We start from the raw sequence: 22,983 nt of genomic DNA, 5'->3' as shown, positions 1-22,983 counted from the left end.
AAACGTGATGTAGAAACCTTTTTTTTACATGCCTCTCGAAGTCCAAGAAAAATTGATGCAAAAATATAGTAAAATGAAGTGAAAGAAATATGATTGGAACCATAATAGAGTGGTGTAAAATGTAAGGAAATAAAAAAACATTAGGCAATACATACACATAAAATAGGAAAATGTTAAGTTTGAAAATTTTGTTTGTCAAATTGTTGTTCATAAAGAATAGTTATTGTAATTTTTAATCATTTTCACATATCATTTGTTACTTATGAAAATAATGTTTGTACTGTGTTGCAGGAAATAGATAAAAATTTCTCAATAAATCATCCTGACTTAATTTGTTAAATTTTTTATTAATCTAATTTTGTGTATCTATTGGTAATGAATAATAAAAAATATTATTCAGTTTTGATATGTTGATGTGAATATAATATTATTCACTAATATCAAATATGTTTTGAATACTCACAACTCCTAGTATTTGTGTGTTGTTGTATCACTCACTACATATATGAAGTATGCAATTTTCCAAATTAAGTGATTTTGCATAGTATTGAGATAAAAATTATGTTAAAATTATAAGCTGCTTTTTCTCTCTTGTGCTTACATTTGTAATGCTTATTGAAATCTTTAAAGTAAATTGAGAACATTCCAATTTCCCCAGTCATATAGAATTAACTAAAGCATAACTAAATTATATTTTTACATTACTGAATTTTAAAGACATGGCAGAACTGCCAATATAACAGTTTAAATAATATAATTTAAAAATTATGCATGCATTCCAACCTTCATTTCTGCAAGGCCAAATGCAAATATTTTGCAAGTTTGAAAATGTGGTGATAGTTACCACGAGCTGTGAGTTTTTTCTGGATGATCCAATTTATTTCTGGCACTGCATTCCGTTACTTCTCCAGCTCACCATTCCACCTCTCGTCGACTCCAAATTCCTCGACGTCGATGGGTCGTCGATCACTTTAAGTGAAGAATTGTGGAAGAGTGTCTAAAATTAAAGATTTTTGGGAGAAGCCAAACAAAGCCTAGACTTATTGGTCTCTGGATGTATGTATTTATCTGTTATACAATTAAGAGAATTTATTAATCTGAGACATTCAGTGTGCCTTCAGGTTCTCAGTGTCTCAGTGGCTCACTGACGTATCACACTCATTGTTAGGGTGGCAGGTTTGAACCCAGCACCCCAGCATGATTGAGATACATGAGCACAAAGTCAGACCCCAGGGGTTTGGAATGGTTGTAATCACTCGTCACGCTAAGCCTCTGCGCACAAACCCCAAAATCAAATGTGGGCATCTCGTGACAACTTGACAACTGTTTGGTAATGTAGTCTCCCCTCGTGGTTCAGTCGGCATTGTGGTGTGTCGGGGCAGGTGGAACGTGCAACAGCTGGTGTCACACATCTTCCCCATCTCGGTGGTGGAGCCGGTGCAGCCTCCCGCGGACCGGGGCCGGGACACGGTGAGCGCCCTGGCCGACGCCAGCCGCACCGCCTACGTGCGCGGCCACTGGGTGCTCACGGACAGCTCTGGGGAGCTGCACCACTGCATCGTGGCACCCACGCTGCCGGGCTCTGGCGACTACTCTGCCTACTCCATCTGGCACGCCGCCAACAAGGACACGGGGGTGAGCCTTCCTCTGCTTGGCTGTGTTTCCCTGTTTAGTCCCTGTGCCTTAGGCCTTTCAGTGTGCACTGGCCACAAGGAAAACCCAGGATCACACGTGGTTGTAAGGGGAAAGAGCGCGTGAAAACAAGCACTTGGTACACCACCACACCATTTACAGCATAACAGAACAATTTGACTGTGGTGGTGATATGTGGTGCGCAGTATGCTGAGTGTTTAGCCTTTCTGTTAACTATGTTCTCGCCTAGTCAAGTTACATGCCATTTCATCTAAATAAGAGTTTTCCAACTTTTAAATTTCACGTTTATACAATCTGCCAAAATTGTTTTGCGAACACCATTTCTCAACTAAGGGTTTGACTGATGTATGCCGAACAACTTGTGTAGTATACATCGCATAAATTTATTACACTCTTGAACCCCCCTAGAAATCAATATGTAATATTTTAAGTTACATGAAATTTTTAAATGTTTGGCAATATTTCAGATGTCAGGGGTGGACAGCGTGGACTGCAACCCGGCGTTCAACATCGCGGCGGGGCTGACGTTCGCCACGCAGCTGGTGAACGTACTAGCGTTCTACACAGGGGTGCGGCTGCCCCACAAGCTGAGCTACGCAGACTTCTGCGGGCACGAGATGGGCGAGCAGACGTTCGTGCGGCGCGTGGCCAAGCTGAACCGCAATGTGCTGCACCTGTGCTTCTCGCAGAGCGCGCGGCCAGAGCAGCTGCAGCCGACACGCACCTTGCACAACGTGCTGGTGCTGCTGGACACCAGCGCCTGCGACCTGGGCAGGTGAGCTGCCTCCGAGCCTGTGCCAACATTATCATTTTTGAATTCATATTTGTTTCCACCTCAAGTACTAACACTTAAAAATAACGTTGACGCGTGCCCGCCCTCCCTATATTAAATATCATGTTACTTTACGTGATAATTAAACCCAAAACGAGTTTTTATAAGTTCAGAAGCAATTCAGGGAAATATGTTTCGGCAATAGGCCTACTCACGTAATATGCGGCGACGAATCTGTGCGACGTCGTAGCTTATAAACAAAGCGACGAACAATAGAATAATTCATTAAAAGCAACCAACCATCTTCATCCTTTATTTTTTACGTTGTTATAACCACACATATTAATGCACTTCAGAATATAATAGTAAATATGGACGAGTTATGTAAACAATGTATATTTTTCTCTTGCCACAGCTAAACATGTACATTGTGACGCCATCTTGTGACCGGCGATCTACCAACTGTATTTATATTTTATAATAGTATAAATTTAACTAATTAAGTGTGAAAGCAAGTTTAAATACTTTTTAATACATAGGATTGAATATATATGTATTTACATATAATTATTTATGCCACGTTTATCTTTTCTTTTTAATTATTAATATCTAGTTTATACTTCCACCACCAGGGCAGGGAAATTTCGGCGAAATTCATGCACGCGCATCTCATCCCTTCCAAAGAGGAGTTCTTCGTTTCTTCTTTTTCTTCGTTCCCGCGCATTTCTCCCTATATAAAGGCGAGGTCATCCACCTGAAAGTCAGTTGATCGGCCCGACGGCCAGTGAGGCTGGAATCCGCCCACTGGCCATAGGACGATCATAGGGGGAGCAGCAGAACGACTGGCTATCCGTTTTCTGCTGCTCGCACCCCTCCTTCGCGAGTTAGGCCATCCGAGGACCTATCTCGGCATAGGGAATTTGTCTCCCTTCCCCCCCCCCTTTCTGGACGATAGGGTGTACTGTGTTTAATCCAGTGTATGTTGTGAAAGCCGACACAGGCGACCAATTGAACTGTTTGGACAATTCAGGTCAATAAAAGTTCCGTGTAAAATACCGTATAGTATAGTATCGTATAGTATACTGAATAGTTTAGTCCCATCCCTCACCCCACTAGCTATTCGCCTGCATACCAGCCGAGTGTGAATCCTGCCCAAGAAGACCAGCAGCTGGACCTTCTCCACCCGACACCAGTCTCTCACCCAAGAGAGAGGAACCAACACACCACAAACTAGCTGGCGCCCAACGTGGGGCTAGATAAGCAGTTCGACCTCCTCCACCCCTGCTGGCTTTCTGTCAAGAGGGCTGGGTGTGATAGGAGGAGACGCACCACAACGTATATTCGTTTGCATACGAACATTTGACATTGCATACCGCGCGAGTTTGTTGCATGCCAACGTTCACTATTGAGCTTAAGTTATTTGTGCAATATAAATATTTTTTATTTTAATTTTAATGGGAATTCATAATCAAAAACATGAACAATAAATAATGTTTTAAACATGCTACTAGTATTCAAAGTTATTTTCGCTACTGTCTCATTAAACTGTAACGGAAGAATCACATGAACGATTCAAAATACGGCATTACAAGCTTGAAAACTTAATATTATGCATATTCATTTTCTCACCCATACCAGTAGTGGGAAAAAATAAATAATTGTCAATAACCATGTTCTACACCCCCACAAAACACGCACACTCCATTGCGATGGCTATTAAAAGAAGTGAACGCCATTGTTTCAACAACGTATAAATCAATAGTCACAATTGATCTAACACCGTGCAACACAGTAGCAGCTTATTTACTGTATTTATCTATGACAAACAGATGTGACAAAAAAATGTTTTGGATATTAGATGAAATAGGCAGAAATTGTTTTTATAATATTGCTGAACTAAAATACAGTTTATATGACTGCCATTAGCAACGAAAACATATGAATATATAATGTTTAAATATGTAAATATGAGCACATTTAATCACTAAAATAAAAAACACAGGATAAAATTTTTCACATTTTTCATTATATGGATTGGATTTCAGGTTTATTTGAGGTTCACTAAAATGTTTTGGATCAATATGTAAAGTAACAGGTTCTGGAAAATAAGGTGAATAGGAACGGAAGTAAAATTTTGCTTGGATAGTTTAAGTTAGGTTAGCTGCATAATTAAAAACATAATATTTTTCTTTAAATTTTAAATATTTGAAAATTTTTTACATATAATTATTTTAGCTGACATAACCAACCTTTCACTTCAGTGTTATTTGTCTAATTGCCTAGAAGCACTACACTACACATTTACTTTTTATCTCCATATTAATTTTTTACATGATGTGAAAACTTTTATTAGGGGGATTCTAATCCTCATTTTTACTGTTCGTATTTGAGAATAATTTGTAGGGGTGTGCGGGATACCGACGCTTCGGGAAAAAAGTCGGGAAAATAGGCTTCCCGAAATGCCGGGTGGGAATTTTATTACTCCCGAATTTTTTGGGAAATTGTTTAAAATTTTAGGACGTCAAAATTTGAATAAAAAAAACCTCTCGCGTAAACATTGCAAGATGTTTTTGGTCCCGCTATTAGTTTCCGAGAGCTTTTGTGGGTTTTTTTTCCGTATATGTAAAACAATTTAAAGTATAAATCTAATATTTATTTGGACATTACCACTTACTTATTTAATTAACGGAAATACGAAGTTGTCTGATGTGTAAATTTTCTTTTAAAGATGTTTTAAAACGTTATAATCTTTATCGGTTCGTATGCGTAGCCACGGTGTACCACTTACAAAAATGTAGCCTGTGCTAGTTGGCATCATTCATGTTTGGTTATGTTGCTTTCCATATAGAGCGTGCACATGTAGTCAAATATCAATATCTTGCCGATTCATGCTGAAGTGTCGTGAGGCAGAAAACCACCTCAGTCAACCTCACATCCAGCGCCGAGACGGTACACAATTAAATTGAAGGGGCTCTTATGGTAGAGCCATACAGAGAGAATCTGGCTAGTAAATTAGTGTTGCCGAAATGGCTGTAATAGACAAAAACAGGAAATTCAAAACAAACGTATATTTATTAATAAACTATTTAAACAAATAACAATATATATATATAAAATGTATAACAATTTTACAGGAAGCAACAAGCGCTCGCAAATTCTACAAATTATTACAAAATTAATTACGGTAAGCATGATAAATGACAACCATCAATAATAAATACGTTTATGTGTATTGAAGCTAATACAAATAAAATGGGCAATAGAGACAGTCAAGCAGAATCGAGAGCAAGCGTGCCCAAGTGCCTTATCAACCAATGCAAACATTACATTAAATATACATTAAAAAAACAACTAGAAACTGTGCCCATTGTAAAACAAATACAAAAAGACTTACGTGCTGCCTGTCCGGGGCGTGGTGGTACGTCGGTAAAAGATCTATTAGGCTACACCTCGCTATGTCGTCGCCCACACACTGTCATAAAGCGCGTGACCAATCAAATTATCAAGAGGCACGGAAGTCCGTCAACCTCACCAAAGTTAAGGCGACTCATAACTGCAATGTATAAAAGCAAACTTTAAAGGGTGGCTACAAACCAAACGAGCCACAACAAGCACTTCAAATCTATTCAGACTTGATAAACGTGTGACACCGACGAAAACATTTGACAAGACCATAGTCACCCATGGCCCTCGACGCACAACCACACAGCTGAGATCCCGGACAAAACAGGCCAGCTGAAGGCTGAACCAAAGCTTATATAAAACTCATCAAACACCAGCGTGAACGTAAGCTTGGAGAGTGGAGGGGGCGCCTACGTCACGAAACGTCAGAAGGGATGGAGGGGGGGAAGGGGTAGGGGAGGTAGAAGTGAAGGAACGGCAACGGCAGAAGTAGGCGCCTACTTCAATGCAACGCGCGCTCTCTGTCGAGTGCCGAGTTAACTACATTTGATAGCCCACACTCTTTCATGGTGTGTACTACGATGATAGTTACGCGTTCGTTCAGGCTCGCATTTGGATCACAGATAATGTTTTTGTATTTAAAGTTGAAGAAAGGTTTTTGTTGCATGACTTATTAATTTAAATTGTTAGGCGTCCTCTTTTGTACTTCACTTTTTAAATAAACGTATTTTCCATAAATGGGTTTTATTTATATGAATAACTTTACCTAACGAAAAAAATTTTTTATCGCATAAACGTCGCACCCCTTCTTTTCAAACTTGATTTTAGTATAAAATGTGAGACGATTATGCGATAAAACACGGTACGTACATGTCTGTAGTTTCTCCGCAACTTCTCTTTTGCTCTCCCATTCATATTACTGATATGAATTGGGTTATAATTAGTGTTGGGCCGATTCCTAAAATAAGCCGATTTCGATTCCATTTTTGATTCTAAAATTAAAGGGTGGATACTTTGAATCCGATTCCGTTTCCAAATTTCTTTTTCTGATGATGTTCAACAGAATAATTTACTCAGAAAAAAAAAAGGGTTCATGATACCAAAAATATACTTGCTTACATATTATTTTCTGTGCGCAAATTAACATTATATAAAGCTTACATGATTTTAAAAATAATATTTATTACCCTCAATTAATGCTACCTTGAATTTCTAGCACAAATTAGACCCTTTAACCTTGCATGCTGAAGCCGAGTGGACACTAAGTCCAGTCGACCACAGCAGAGGTGAAAGATACGGGGGGTTTTTACATTAAAACCCAATGTCTGTGGTATAAGTGTTTTGAAAAGATACAGAGAATAAGAATGATTTAAAAATAATATAACATATTTATTTATCATAAATCGCCACTGGGGCACAACAACATTAAAGCTACATTAAAGCACGACCAACTCATTCCCGCAGGATGCATATTTAGGATAAAACATTTACACAACAGCATATACACATAAATAAAAATATCATAAGCAGTAAAGCGGACCTGGTGGCTAGGCGCTCAAAGGGCAAACAAGGTAATATGGGCCGCAAAGCAGGAAGGCGCAATGCAACAAAAATATCTTACAAGATGGTTTGACGTAAAATGTATAAAGCCATCGTCGCATGCCCATATGGCTGGTAGAACAGATCAAAAATTTTAATTAGTAAACATACTACAGGCAGTACTCGGCGTGAGCAATTAACAGAAGCCCGAACGAGAACATGGGTCTCAAACACAAGTGGCAATAATATTTAAACGGGCAAGAAAGAAAAGTTACGGCGTGGCCACAATGCGCGAGAAAGAGACAATACATAAAAAACAGATGTTAAACTTCTACATACCTAGAGATGCCAAGCCACCACCGCAGTGACAGCCTTCAGATCAGGAGAGACCCAGAACGACTGTGTCAGGACTGGCTGAGGGCCGGGCTTATATAGCCCAAAAAACACATTACAACAGAGAGTGCTGGCGAGGTGGAGGGGAAAAGAACTAAGTAGGAGGAAGGGGAAATTGGAGGGGGAGGTCAAGCTGGAAAGGGAAAGAATGAGAAGAGAGGGGAAAGGAGGGTAAGGAATGCTATATATGTGCCCCAAAGTGCTGAAAATGCTGGAAGCAGGAGACTACTGCTTCAATACAGTTATGCGAACACGTGCTCAAACATTGCCAACAATCAAAGATGTCTTAAGACATAAATTGGAAATAATGTTATAACTTGCAAACTTACCAAACCTTACATTATCACGTCAATGTATTTATTTAAAAGAAAGGGTATGTACAGTTAGGTGAAGAATTTTATTTTCAAGCATAACTAATTTATGATCCAAATAAAATTACAGTAGAACCTTGTTTCTGAGCTTTTTTTTTTTTTTGTTAGGGCAAAATCAACAAAAAAAACTAATCATCTAAATTAACTGTCAGATGGTGCTAGAAAATTTACATGTGTACAAATTGTATTAGTACGCTCAGCTTTACTAAAAATATAATTTAAATGCTAAACACACAATTACCACAAAACACCAAAATAAAACTAATCTGAATATACTATAGTTAAACAAACATAACCCAACACCATACCTTGAGGTCCATTGATTTACATGTATGACACTTTTCGGTGGTAATGTCGACAAAATCGTTCACCCTTTACTGCAAATCACATACAGTCCAAAATGACGTCCGAAGTAGTGGAACCCTGTTGGTCCCGACGATCTGCTACTCTTGAAGATAGTTTGCTGTCATACAATTTAGCGTCCTCGTTCACAAGAATGTCTATAACTATGTCTTCAGAATTGACCGGTATGATAGTGCCTCTTCATTTAGGTATGCACTAATTTTGTAAACGGTCCACAATAGAAAATTATCTAATTTTAACAGTCGACACCGAGGGAGGGATACAAACTTGAAATTAATACAAATAGAAGAAGTTCTACACACTCAAAAACAGCTTCTTCAAATTCTCACTGGGATGAAGTTTTTGTAGTCGTCTGGCCGTCTTCCAACGTTAATATTATGAAAATCTTATCAATATTTTCTCACCACTTCGCATACTAAACGTTCAACAGCAATAGCGATATAAATTTTTAAATTTTAGTGGTAATTAAGGCTGTTTGTATTCAATAACTTATCCCTCGTACATTAGTTATGTTCATCTTTTTTAATTCAAACTTCATTCTCTCCAATGTTTCTCTTTTTTTTCTTTTCAAGCAAGCAAAACTTCATACTTTTGTCCATAGCATAATTTAGCTGGTGATACCAACTAGCTTTACATATTGGTATTGAATAAGTAAAATTAATCATAGAATAATGAATAAATATCAATACATCTAATAAATTGATGCGATTTTTACTTTACTATAAACTATAAGGTTTTACCTTTTATATCAACTAGAACTACAATGTGTTCATTTCTAGACATAATAACAACTATAGTAAATGAAAGCATGGGGATGGAACTAGATGTACGTTAAACACATTGTAACATGTCTTCACATGCCATTAAAAGTTATTTCTTGGCCTAACCTGTAAGATTTATAAATCGTTAAGTGTAAAAAAATGAGGGTTAATATGTAGTTAAGCGATATTTGATAAAAAAAAATTCTAAAATTCTGAAAATACTTTTATTCTATGCTTTAAAAATTCCTCTTTTCATAAAACCCGGCGGAGATAAGAAATTCCAAATACTTTAGGAGATATCAAATTTTTTATTTTTCATCACAATACTTGTGCATTCATGCGGCTATTAACCATTGTTTCTTGTTTACGAGTATGAAATTGTTTTTTTTTTTTTCTTGCGGCATTCACCATTGTTTCTTGTTTACAAGTATCAATTTTTTATTATTGGAGAATGTTGTCACGTGACCTAGGTGAGTTTTTAACGTTTCAAATTTTAATGTTTTATTTTTGTTATTTGGATATTGTTGTGTAAGTAATAAGTAAAAAAAAAAAAAAAATACGTGAGTTCCTACTGTTCATCCCTTGTCCCGGTTTGTTAGGTCAGATCAGTTACATTATAAATACTTTAAAACTAAGCAACAATTAAAATTAATTCATATTATTTTTAATGTCCGCTTAGTTTGAAAGTATTCATAATGTAACTGACCTGGCCTAATCGACCATTTTAATTAATTAGGCATTCACGAACACATGGCAAAAAAAAAAAAATTATAGCTGTCGAATGATTGCACAGGTCTTGTATTGCAAAATAAGAATGGCGATATCTCCTAAAGTATTTGTAATTTCTTATCTCCGCCAGGTTTTATGAAAAGAGGAAGTTAAAAAGCATAGAATAAAAGTATTTTCGGAATTTCAAATTTTTTTTTAGCAAATATTGCCCAACTACATATTTACCCAAATGAGGTGATAAGTTAACACCGTACTATTTTTCAATATTGTTTGAACATATACCAGGAAACCACGTTTTTCTCCATTTTAAAAACTAGATTTTTGTGTCACGTTAAGTAATGAAAGAAATATACGTAAAACTATGGATAAATATAAAAAGTGTTGCAGCTTTTCCTGGAAACAAAGCCATCATTTTTTTTCACCCACTAAACCAAAGATATAAAGAAACAAGATGTATGATCACAGCACAAAGAGCAATTTCGCGCGTTTGTGGCGTTCATAAATAAAATTAATGGGTTCTGTAGCAAACATACGTTCGAGATGTATTGAAATACTTTGTTATTGACATTTTTTTCCTGTGTTAAATATCTATGAACGTCCACATGACGTTTTCAGAAATGGCATAGATGAACTCACTATAACAGTTGTATTCTATGCCAAACATTGTTTTTCCAAAAGATGTTGAGAAATTTCAGGAAAATCTTTATAATAAGCAAAATTTTGTCATTTTCTGCAAATTTTGAGCTTTACCATATATTTGGGTCCCTAAATATGGCCAACTATGCATTAATATTAGTTTCATGAACTAATTTTTTCCAGATGAGTATATGTTTTGTATTTTATTTACTTAATACATATACTATAATATAATATTTTGGGGAATGATTTTAAAATAAGTTTAAAAATAAACATAAATAAGCCTAGTGAACTTTTGCCAATGTTGAATTTTTCTATGCCAATATTTTTCTTAGAATATATTTCCTTGAATCTCGAATTTTTTTTCCTTGACTCCAGAATCTTTAGAATATTGGTGATTTGGTGGGATTGGAGGATTCAACTGATCCATCCCTAGTGATTATAAGGTGGTGTTTCATACCTATTACTACAAAATAAAAAAACACCAGATAATTAAAGTTTATTTGTGAGAAATTTTGGACAGAGCCTTTGCACATTGCAAAAAAAAAACACATACTGAGAAATGAAGATCTCTAAAAATTTACAAAATACAATGTTAGGAGTGCCATAAAAAATAAATAAGTAAACACGTTGAGATTGTGAAGAAGGAATTTTAATTAGTCAGTAAAACCATACAAAAAATATAAAAACGACAGATTTAATAAAAAATCGACCAAAGTACAAAGATACAGTATGACTGACAATAGGTAAACAGCTGTGGACAACACGGTCAAACACAGTAGCAAAAAAGTCAACATGTACACAAATGAGGACACAATAGTGAATAAAAAAGCTGAATGCAGTAGGTGTCGTATGATGAAACAATTGTGACATTTCAGGAACTGTGATCTGTTTCAGTATCAGACTCAAAATCATTTATTCATTTGGATGTTTTGCTTCTGCAAATGACAACAATGCTACAAATGTCCATAGTTTCCCATAATTACCCATTGCTACAAACTTAGAAAAGCTAAATTTAAGTCTATGATTAAATATTGCTGGCCTTTTTTTAAAAATAATAAAAGGTAATTAGGTTTTTTTTAAAATACTGCAGTAGCTTCTAAACATTAACTTCTGTTTGGAATAAAAAGGTTTTCAATTTATATAGAATGGTTAATTAGTATTTAGTGTCCCTTCTGGATGCTGTTCCTGACATATGAAGAACGAAAGTGAAATACGTAATGGAGTCTATGTTTGCAATATTAACAGAGCACACCCTAGTTATTTAACATCAATTGTCTAATACAAAGCAGTTGAATTCCAGCTTTATGTTTATCTTATGACTTTTCGGTGTTGAAGTATCTCTGAAATACCTTCAGTTTTTCTCTTATTTTGAACATTTTGAATTCTAAAGACTTAATGATGTCAGGTATGATATAGGCTCTTTGTGAATTACCTTGTGTTCAAATGTAATAAAAATTGTATGATGATCATTGAAAGAGGTGTGTGCTGGACTCGAAGGCCACGTACATATACTTTCTAACATGTGTTATTTTCAAAACGGATTATTGTCACTTCATTGCAGTGCAGAACCGAGTGAGTGTCGGTGAATGTTTGCGGCCAGTCGCGGCCAGCGGCGCAGGGCGTCGGGGAGCTGTGTGTGTACGGGTGGTATGTCTGGCAGGCAGGGACCCCTCGAGGTGGACCCCCAGGAGGCACGACTACTGGAGGAGCAGCTCAGCTGCGACCTGGACCTCAGTGAAGACTCCGGCTCGGAGTCAGACGACAACTTCCCCCAGGAGTGGGAGGCAGTGAGTTGGCACTTTTCTGGCCGTCCTCGGCTTCTTCAGATCATCACCGTAACATCAACATAAGGATGTAGTTATCCTACGATCCTCTCGAAGTAACAAACATTTTTTTGGGACATGAAAAAACTTGTGGGATTTTTTTTATGGTCTGTACGTTGCAATCCTCTTCACCAGCAATGTACAATTTGCAGCATGTGTTATCTACTTTAGGTCTGCGGCCAGGAAGGGAATGGCTGGGACATGAGATTGCACATGTAATTCTCTTTAATTACACACATACACGTTATTTCGAGGCAGTCCAGAAATAATGACTCTTGCAATTCTCATCCCCCCTCCATACTTTTCCCTCTCTTTCTCACCTAACCCTTCCAATTTCCTTCAGTTTGTACAGTGCTGCAGCCAGCCCTCACTCCTTATTTTCAAACAGCCCCTTTACTTCCAGACCTCTCTGCTATTAAGGGCTCCACCTACCTTCACTATTAAGGGTGATGTGCAGAGCTTCAGGAAAAAATAACCATAATATTTGAAAACTGCTCAAGATATCAGAGTGGGTCTGTTCACAAAAATAATTTGACTACACTTAAGTGGGATGAGTAGATCTGTTACTGTATTTAGTTTTTTAAACTGTATTCTTAAAAGAGTGAAAATGAATAAAATTGTGTTTTTACATCAATTTTTAGGCTTGAAAAATCTAGTACAGATTCTTGCGGGCACTCAAGAGACTTGCATTTTACCTTTATCTTCATTTTTTCCACTATATGACAGTATGGTTACCACTCAGATGTCATAGTTGCCCTCTGCACGACAAGAAGACTGCGCACCAGTTCAAGTCTCGTGCTTATACAGGGTGGCCACCAACCCGGGAAAACGGGAAAAACCGGGAATATGTCGGGAATTTGAAAGGGCCCGGGTAAAACCGGGAAACTGTCTGGAATTTTATTTCTTTCCTGGGCAAATGCTGCGGTGTAAATGCGCACAACTTATTTTTTTTTTGTATATAAGACGTACATCGCGGCGTCTGATAATCACGCGGCAAATCTGTACAGTGTCATGTTGGCAGCGACTGTAGTGTTCCCAGGCGTGTCATGTTTCTTCTTTCCTCATAGACGCAATACGTCACTAAGGGGGGAGGGGGAGGGGGAGGGGGAGGGGGAATATGAACCGCACATCGGCGTGCAACACGGGGTGTTGTTCTAATTTGTTCTGTTCAGTACAAGTCTTCGAGCGGTTTTAGTCTTACGCTGTGCAGTTTGTTAGGAAGCTATTGCGGCAATGTCTACTAGGTATTCCTGTCGTTATGAGTCTTGAGGTTCCATGGGCAATGCGATGCGAAAGACAGAACTTGTGCGAGATGCAAGATATGCAATAAAAGTTTCAAGATCGATACGATGGGTAGGGGAGCATTTACAAGCCATGCCAAATCTAAGAATTACAATAGAGTTATAAATAACCAATCAAGAAACCTGCAAGTTACAGAATTTTGTTTCCACTCAACCTGCTCAGGATGAAGCCCACGCTTCCTGTAACAAAGTTTTATTAGTACTTTAATTTATACTAGTAGCTTCCAACGGTTTAGCGGTGTTATAAACTACGACGTCTTGTAATCCATCGCTTATCAATAAACTGTCAAATATGTCCAGTAACTAACGACACTGCACGTTGTTTTATGAATATTCGCAGCTGTGCGTTGAGGCCGGCCGATAAACCTTCCGCATTAACTTACCTTTAACGTCGGTAATGCTATGTTCACTTAAAATTTGTAAAATAATAATACTAAACATATAATTATTATGTACACCAGATCCCCGATTTAACGAAGCAGTGATTTTACGAGTACATTCTCGGGAACCGTAAAAAAAATTGGAAATTTTGACCAAAATGTGAAAATCAGAAAAAAATATTTTAAAAAAACGCAATGAAAGATCATGTATACCGAATAAAAGCATGTTGGACCTCCTGCGGTCACCAGCAAAGCATAAACACGACCCAATGCGTGGTGCAACTGCTACATCGCTTCGTTATTGCTCGCGCGAGAGGCGAGACGTGGAATGTTAGAAGAAAGGAAGGGGGAAATGCGGGGGATGACAGACAGCAGCCAGTGTGTTTCCTGCGTGGGGAATAAGTGACGTTGCTCCTTTTTTTATGCTGTGTGAAGCGACCTTTTTCTATCAACTCACGGGAAAAGATAATTGCTTGAGCTGTCAAAATAAACATCGCTGCGACAGTACAAGACGCGGGCGAGCATCCGGTAGGTCGATGTGTCTATCTACTCGAAAAACATATCTCAATTCATGATACTAATAAGATTCCTTATAACTTACACATATAGCCTGATGTTTTCAGCCTGATCCAAGACAAGCAGAAAAGAACCTCTGGGAACTTAAGACAAAAAAAGTCAAAATAATGAGTGATGCCTTAAAACAGACCGCTCTCATAGACGAAGAAATTTTAAACACAAAAAAGGTTAAAGTTATGTGGCAAATATATACCGTATTTACTCGTGTATAGCGCGCCCTCGTGTATAGCGCGCACCACGATTTTTGCAACAAATTCCAAAGAAAAAAATTTTTTTTCCCCATAAATAAATTTTACTAACATTTTGTGGTACCTGTACGTGTGAAACAAATGATAATTTAAATTGATGTGTGGTGATGCATCAGGAAAATACTTAAACTCTGCTGTGTAGACGGAAGATAATGAAGCGCTGTATCGTCACAACTGGTACTTGGGCGGAGGGAGGGAGGCAGGCAGTAACAGAGACGCGCGGAGGATTAGATGACTCACCGGTAGCAGCTGGGACGAGGAAGCGAAGGAAGTGGGAGGGGGAATGGCGACAACATTCTTTCTCTCTCTTTTATTTTACTAGCTGCGTTGGCTTTGTGTAGAGGGGGAGGTCTAAAAATAAACAAGAGACGTGCGAGCTTGCGCGCGCACGTGTGTGTGTGTGTGTGTGTGTGTGTGTGTGTGTGTGAAAGAGAGGCCTTGTTGCTTGTGCGTATGTGTGGGGGCTGGCCAGAAACGTCAACAATCACCTGGCAGTTAACGACTTCCACTCCTCCTCCCTTCCACACCCCCCCTTTTTTTTTTCCGTGTATAGCGCGCATCCTTATTTTTTTTCCTTACTTGAGGGGAAAAAAGGGCGCGCTATACACGAGTATATACGGTATTTAGTAAACTGCCACCTGTTTTTTTAGTTGGGTATGTATCACATTTTGTGCATTTTTGTTTTATATTTAGTACTATACAGTTCCGTGTTTTAAAATGTGTGCTTTGTATCATGTATTACATAAATAAAAACATGTCATTTTGTATATATATTGCAAAACCTGGAAAATCTGGAAAATACCTGGAAAAACCTGGAAAAAACCTGGAATTTTTTATCACAAATATAGTGGCCACCCTGTTATATTATGCACCAGCAAGCGCCATACTTTTCATCCCGCCTCACTAACACAAATACTCCCTCGACTAGGAGTGCCCCTTAATGGAATGGTCTTGTGTTCAATGAGCCCCTTACCTCCAAAGCTCTCCGCTATTAATGGATGGTTCTCGTTGTGTTTTTGAGAACTGAAGAAACATTAAATTTACTAACATGAATTGCCGGACAGATAGTCCTGAGAACAAGATACGTAATACTTAATGCTCACGTGCTCAGGAATGCAGCGATGCAGTCATGTTGGTGGGCTTGAAGCAGCAGTTTTGACAACTCTAGACTCTTAGATTCATGCTGTAGCTGGGAATGTGGGAACCAAGGGCTGTTTTGTATACCTAACCTGGCACACATGGACAGCACAGACTATCCAGTACAAACTATCCAGTACCCACGTTTACTTTATTACACCAGCATGTGGTGGCACCAGTGGTGACTAGTCACACACGCGCCATGTCAGATGATGTGATGTGAAATATGCACCACTTTATTTGAAGTGGTTATGTTTCTCATTTTTACAATAACACATGCTAATATCTTTCCATTTTGGCTAGCAGCAAGATGAGTGGTATCAGTCAAGTAGCCCACCTTACCGTCGCATGCACGGCCTTGCATTCACTTCCTGCATCGTACAATTATTCAGTCTTGCATCACAGGTATATAAGGCTGAGGACTGAGTAAATAACTTGAAATAATATTGAAATACATCAGTAATAAATCATCTTTTATTATACTTAAGAAGCCACTATAATGGACTTTGCGTACACTCTTTAAAATGTACCTGGCAATTTATGTTTAGGCTTTCACAACCTCAAGAAAAGGTTGTACATCCACTTATAATATGGAATTATTTTGCTCCCAACGCATCTATCTACCTGTGAAAACTAATTGATTTTTAAAGAAAACAAATTGTCATTTTGGTGCTATAGAATGTAGAAAAAGGACTACCAGTGGAAAATTGAGATGATGGAGGTGGATTAAAATAGGCCCAGTTCCAATAATGACCCTTTTGATATAATTAACTTTTTTTTTGAGGACTGTGAAGGCTTGTAGATCAAAATTTGACTTAAAACATTTATTGGCAGTATTCTTGCTTTGGCTTAGTTCATCAACTGTCTTTTGTGCTTCGTTATCAATCTTTGCCGTTTGTAAACAGTTATTTTTTTCATGGTTTTGTCAGTAAAAATCTGTCAGCTACAAATGACAAGATCATTATTTATCTAGTTATTTAAAAAGCAAGTTCCATTTTTATTTTATTTCACCTACATTTTATAAACATTAGAATAGTCATAACAAATATACCTTTATTTACATACATATTTTGACATTATATGGAATTTTTCTGTCAGTACTCAATTTAATTAAAAAATATTTGAAGCCCAAAAGCAAAATTTGCATTATGTTTTCTAATTTTATTTACCAAGTGGTACGAGAGTCAGGTTTAAAAGTCTTGAGAAATGTAAAAGCTTTGCTCTGAAATGGAAGCCAAACAGCTAAGGTTACCTTGGTCTCACTATCCTCCCACAATGTACCCAATTCTGAGGCTACGTGGCTTCAAAACACAAGGGGGAAAATCATACTGTAGGTGCCATTTTAGGAGGTGTGAACCTCCAGACAGTTTGCGTGTAAGAAATTTAAATTTTAGTTGATCGGTACAAATATAATCCACTGAACGAAAGTATAAAAGTTCTTGGTATTGTCTTGGACAAAAAACTCCACCATAATCATCTCAGTAATCATATTTAATGTTCTTGCTTGTGTGGAATTAATTAATTTATAACTTATTTTGTCATCTGACTATTCTTTATTTTTTTATGAATAAAATAGATTTATTGCCCCATTATGTGGAATTATTTAGCATCATCTGCTGTACAAAAATGAGAAAATATTAACTCACACATAGATTCCGTAAATTTTACAAACATAATCTATTAAACATGAATAAAACAACCCTCTTTTCATCCTTTTCAAAAGATAAGGAATGTTACCGATTGATGTCAAAGTCGATTCTTTGATTCTCACCTTTCTGTGTTGACTGTATTGATAATCAAGGAGACTTTAAAAAGGGTGTACGCTAGGGCTAGGCCTTTCATTTATCACAAAATGGAAGTTCATTTCCTATTTGCTTATCACAAAATATTCTGATGTTCATTGCTATTCCTTCAAAGAAATATTGTTGGTTAAAGTTCCTCTTGAAACACAGTTCAAACTCTACACGCGACTTTAGTATTCTCAGAACTATCACATTAATATGTGGTACTATCCATTTGTCACCATGGCATAATGGATCTCACCACATTGCCGAACTGTTTAATATCAAAACGTATCTCAAAATCAGTGTTCAGAAATTCAGCTTTACATATTGCAGCAAAAAATACATATGTCTTTCATAGCTTGTGCTCAAATAGCATAATCCTTGGCAGTTTGTGTGAATGTATCTTCGAAAAGCATTAGCCTGTGTTTCCCGATCCAAACTGTCTGTGTGTCATTTTAATTAACGAGTCTTGCAAAGTGGGTCAGTTCACCTGCGAGGGCTTAACTATTATCATTAGATCAGTGACCTTATTTTGTAATTTGGCACAGAAGTTCAGCTGACGTAATAAGCACTCTTGCCCAGCACTGTATCACCATGCGGCGCCGGTCAGCCAAACAGTCTGCTCAAAAGTAAATAGTTAATTTGAAACTTCTAGTTTTGTTCCAAATTTAATTTGTGTTAATTTTATTTTCTAATCACTATTACCAACTTAATCTGTTCAAACATTGGTTTGCATGGCTCGTTATTTTCAAAGAAAGTTTGATGGCAAGATATCAACATGCTTTATGGTGTTTTACTGTTTTTGAAAGGCTGATCAGTATTGGTCATTGGCCAGAAAAACTTTTTTAGTTGTTATTTACAATGTTTAATTAATTTCGTGGAATCTATGTTGCTAGATGTAGCTAAAATACTTTAAAACTGGAATTAAAATTTATTTTCATGTAGCAATCACAGCTATTATAAGTGAAGTGGGGAGATACGGAAAATATTTTCATGTATACTAGTCAAACATTAGATTTTTTAGTCTCTTGGTAGGTATTAGGGCACAACATAATGTTTAAATAGAGTGTTTTGTACTTATAAGTAAAAACTGTATATTTTTTAAATTATTTATTTCATATTAAAGATATAGTCAACATGTCACATAACACAACTTATACCCTCTGCTATTAATATTCTAATATGCATAATATTTTTTTTGTTCATTAATAATTTACTTACTTTTATTATGCATAGGCATTTAAGGTATTTTGTTTGTGCTTTAATATTAATTTTGGTTAGGTTTTACATAAAGATGGAGTATTTTTTATTATTACTCTTTCACTCTAATTTGTGTGGTCATTTCAAATTAATAAGTCTATTAATTACATTTTTACTATTATAAAGCACACTTTTGGCAGTAAGATTGTAACTTTCTAGAACATTCTAGAAGGTTTAGAAAGGAAGGAAGACATAAGAGCGACACTGTCACATGCAAGTTATTTTTTACGCCTCAAGTTAGTGCGTTGGAAAAACCAAGCACGTAGGCACACAATTGCGCAGCAATGAACCAGAACTTTCGCTGGGCACTACCTTGCCTGCCAATCAGGGCGAGCCATGCAGTGGTGTGATGTGTGTCTGTCCAGACTATCAGAAAAATATTCTCACAACATAATATTCTATGCAAGGTATTTTTCTGAATTCTGTCCTAAGATTGGTCAGTTGACCCATGGGGTTACCTCCCTTTATTCCTAACTTTATTAAGGAAGGTAACTAACTTCTCGGTGTAAGGCAGTTGTCGCTCGATTGTCGCCGCGTGCGGTCACATTGTCGGCAACTCGGGAAATAATGAAGAGAATTCACGAAGTGACAACATAACGCCTGTTGTAAACTTTTTTTAAAATTATTTTTTGGACAAAAACTAACTAGAAATTTGACCTTAGGTGTCGGTATCGACCCAGGGTGACCGTCATATTGACCCAGGGTGACTGTAATATCAATCCCCCCCCAGAAAATTCCTCAGTATGATGTTCCTTGTTAAGTAAACTTAACTGAGGGACTTAACTTTTTTTATATTGAGCGTCATGAAACTACGGCTGTTAACTGGAACTGTGATTGGTATGTATTGTAAAATTGATTGGACAGAAGTAATCAGACAAGTTTAAAACTCCTGTTGAAATGATAAAAACTTTTCCAATTAACAAACTTTAATCAGAGGACTAAACTGTGGTTGGTACTGTGTGTAAGTTCAAGTTGCGTTTTGTTTTTGAAGAAAGCAATAAACAAAGGAAGTTTAAAAATTCTTTTATTTTTCAAAATGAAAACTGTATCAAATAACTAATTTTGGTTGAAAGACTTAATTTAAAAACAATCTTCAAATCATTATATACAACATTGTTTTAAAGTGTCTTATTTTTCTGTTTTTTTTTTTTTGCCGGGCCAACCTGGAACGTAACAACATTTTCGTGACTTCCTCAGCTGTTACATGACACACAGAATATTTTGTAATTAATATTAATCTCACATATTTTGTAAACCAATCAAGACAAGAATTACCAGCATCGAAATGGCTTCATGAATGAAGGTATTCATTTTGTAAAAACTGGTTACAATGAACCTCTACATCAAATGTTAGGTAGTCACGTTTTAATGACGTTTTAGTGACGATCATCCCACAGAAACAGTCAATTTTTCGGAGTAAAAAGTAGCCTCTGTGTTAATACAGCGTGAAGAAGTAACAAACTTACACACTCACTCACAAACTTTTGCAAATCCTAGGCAAGACATGATAGACGCACCAAACATATTCTGTTTGAAATTCAATGCAACACCATCTATTTACGAAGTTCAGAACTAAATTGCTATTAGCACCGTTAGTTTTCTAGCTGCCGCAAGCTCTACTAAGCATACAGGTCTCACCAAGGAGAAGGATAGGAAGTTGCCAGATATTACTATGTGTAAGATCGTATGGCAGACATAGAGAAATGACAAACACTCACTGTTTTTATGTCTAGGACCTATTCCATTAGGGATGGAATTTTGTAGTAATATGTGGCATAATATGTTAATCTAGGTAATGAGTTAGTTGTATGACAAATTTCATCCAAAACCGTTCAGCGGTTAAGGCATTATTGAATAACAATCATACCCACAAACTTCCACATTTATAATATTAGTGTCATGAAACATCAGTACACCTATCCCTCACTTAGCATGACGAATTTGTTCCTAAAAATGCTCGTGTTATTTGAAATCGTGTATTTTGAAGCATTAGTTTCCATAAATAGCAAGACGAATTTATTTAATGTGTTCCAAAATTGTGTAGGAAAATTTACTTTATGTAATATAAATGCGATGAATTACACCATTTATCTTTATATGCCTCACATCACACTTTGTATGACAAATACGACGCAGCGTAACGGGGGATACGTGGTCATGTACTTTATCGTCAGTTGGCTAGCTGACTTGCCCGCCCGGGCATGACCTTTACCTCACATCGCGTACCTTTCAAACCATCCTTTACTGACAGTGAAACCGATATTACTGTCCGGATAATTACATTTTAATTTTTCAAACATTAAAGTACTTATTCGCGTGTCACCACCTGGTTCACACCATCCTGTCAGGCCAATGATTATTTTTTCATTGCAACATTCATTTAACAACCTTTTCCACGTGAATCATCATTCATTTAACAACCTTTTCCACGTGAATCATCATTCATTTAACAACCTTTTCCACGTGAATCATCATTCATTTAACAACCTTTCCCACGTGAATCATCATTCATTTAACAACATTTTCCATGTGAATCATCATTCATGTAACAACCTTTTCCACGTGAATCATCATTCATTTAACAACCTTTTCCACGTGAATCATCATTCATTTAACAACCTTTTCCACGTGAATCATCATTCATTTAACAACCTTTTCCACGTGAATCATCTGTTCATTTCTGTTCCGGTATCTAATGTCAAATATATTCCCGCTAGTACAACCAACAGCATCAGACTTATATAAACTTTTGGTAAGAGTCCTTATATCGTACGATTGTGAGCACAGTTGACTTGCTTAAAACTAAAGTGCAGCCAACAAGCGTTGCCTTCATGACAATCTGCGTGCCGTAATACTTCTAGTTTTGTCTCAAATACTTGAACACGATGCATTATGAGTGATCAAGCACATAAAGTTACCGGCAGCTGAATGGGCAGACGTTGCTTTTGTTTGAGTGAATTCCCTGCCACTGGCTAGACTGAGTTCACGTCCCGGTCTGTGGCCAGGCGACAACGGTATGGCACGGCGGCATACGGGCGGACGTAAAAACATTTGGTCCTTTACACTTCATAGCTGCAATTTAACTTGCCATAGCTGATGTTTGTACAACAGCCGATAGCGTAGACAGACCTATGCCCGCATCTCTTTCCCTCCTTGTTTGGCTAACTGTATCCCACGTTACATCTGTTGTTTACAGAAGTTGAAACAGACTTTGTGGCGTCGTGCTCGACCTTTTTTTTTTTGCCTGCCGAGATTTTGTGCTAACTGAAATTTACAGATGTGGTATTCAAGACTGGGGCAGTAAAATTCACATCGTGCTAACTGAATCCACGCAATCTGAAGACGTGCTAAGTGAGGTATAGGTGTATGCTTTTGAATATTCCAACTGTGAGTTGTAGTCCTATTGATGTTACGTATTTGCATTGACCAATAGCTGACACTGTCGATGTGTGAAATTTAGAAGACAGTAGTAGTCAACTTTGCTTTGTTTATGTATTTATAATTTGAAATAATTGAAGATAGTCTAATCTGTAGGTTGCCAAAGACTACGGGTATTGTGCATCATCTGATGGTATGCTTTGTGGGACTAGGTGCCGAATGTTTCGTGCCCCGAGGTGAACGCAGGAGCTGTAGCGAGCGTGCCGTCGCAGCAGTTGGCAAGTGCGCAGCAGAGCACCAGCATGATGTCGAGTGCGCTGAACACCATCACATCGCTCTGGCGCGGCTGGGCCGCTCACAGATAGAAGGTAGACTGCACCTGTGATAGCTTAAAACTACTTTTAAATCTCATCTGTATTAATTGAGGCAATGAAACCTAAGCACATAGTACAGTCAGCTTTCAATGATATGCAG

General features: G+C 37.3%; 1 protein-coding gene across 2 annotated transcripts in view; it reads left to right on the top strand.

The window, feature by feature from the left end:
* Positions 1 to 22,983, top strand: part of LOC134531049 (beclin 1-associated autophagy-related key regulator) — a 47,040-nt gene that overhangs the window by 13,917 nt on the left and 10,140 nt on the right. For both annotated transcript variants that reach the window (XM_063366555.1, XM_063366556.1), the window contains 4 exons: positions 1,383 to 1,635; positions 2,121 to 2,428; positions 12,283 to 12,409; positions 22,722 to 22,877. In XM_063366555.1, coding sequence (XP_063222625.1) covers positions 1,383 to 1,635; positions 2,121 to 2,428; positions 12,283 to 12,409; positions 22,722 to 22,874 — 841 coding nt within the window. In that variant the 3' untranslated portion in view covers positions 22,875 to 22,877. The remainder of the gene's footprint in view (positions 1 to 1,382; positions 1,636 to 2,120; positions 2,429 to 12,282; positions 12,410 to 22,721; positions 22,878 to 22,983) is intronic.

This window comes from Bacillus rossius, chromosome 3, assembly GCF_032445375.1.
Source record: "Bacillus rossius redtenbacheri isolate Brsri chromosome 3, Brsri_v3, whole genome shotgun sequence".
Taxonomy (NCBI): Eukaryota; Metazoa; Arthropoda; class Insecta; order Phasmatodea; family Bacillidae; genus Bacillus; species Bacillus rossius.
Note: the sequence above shows the minus strand (reverse complement) of the source record. Positions and strands in the feature narration are given on the sequence as shown.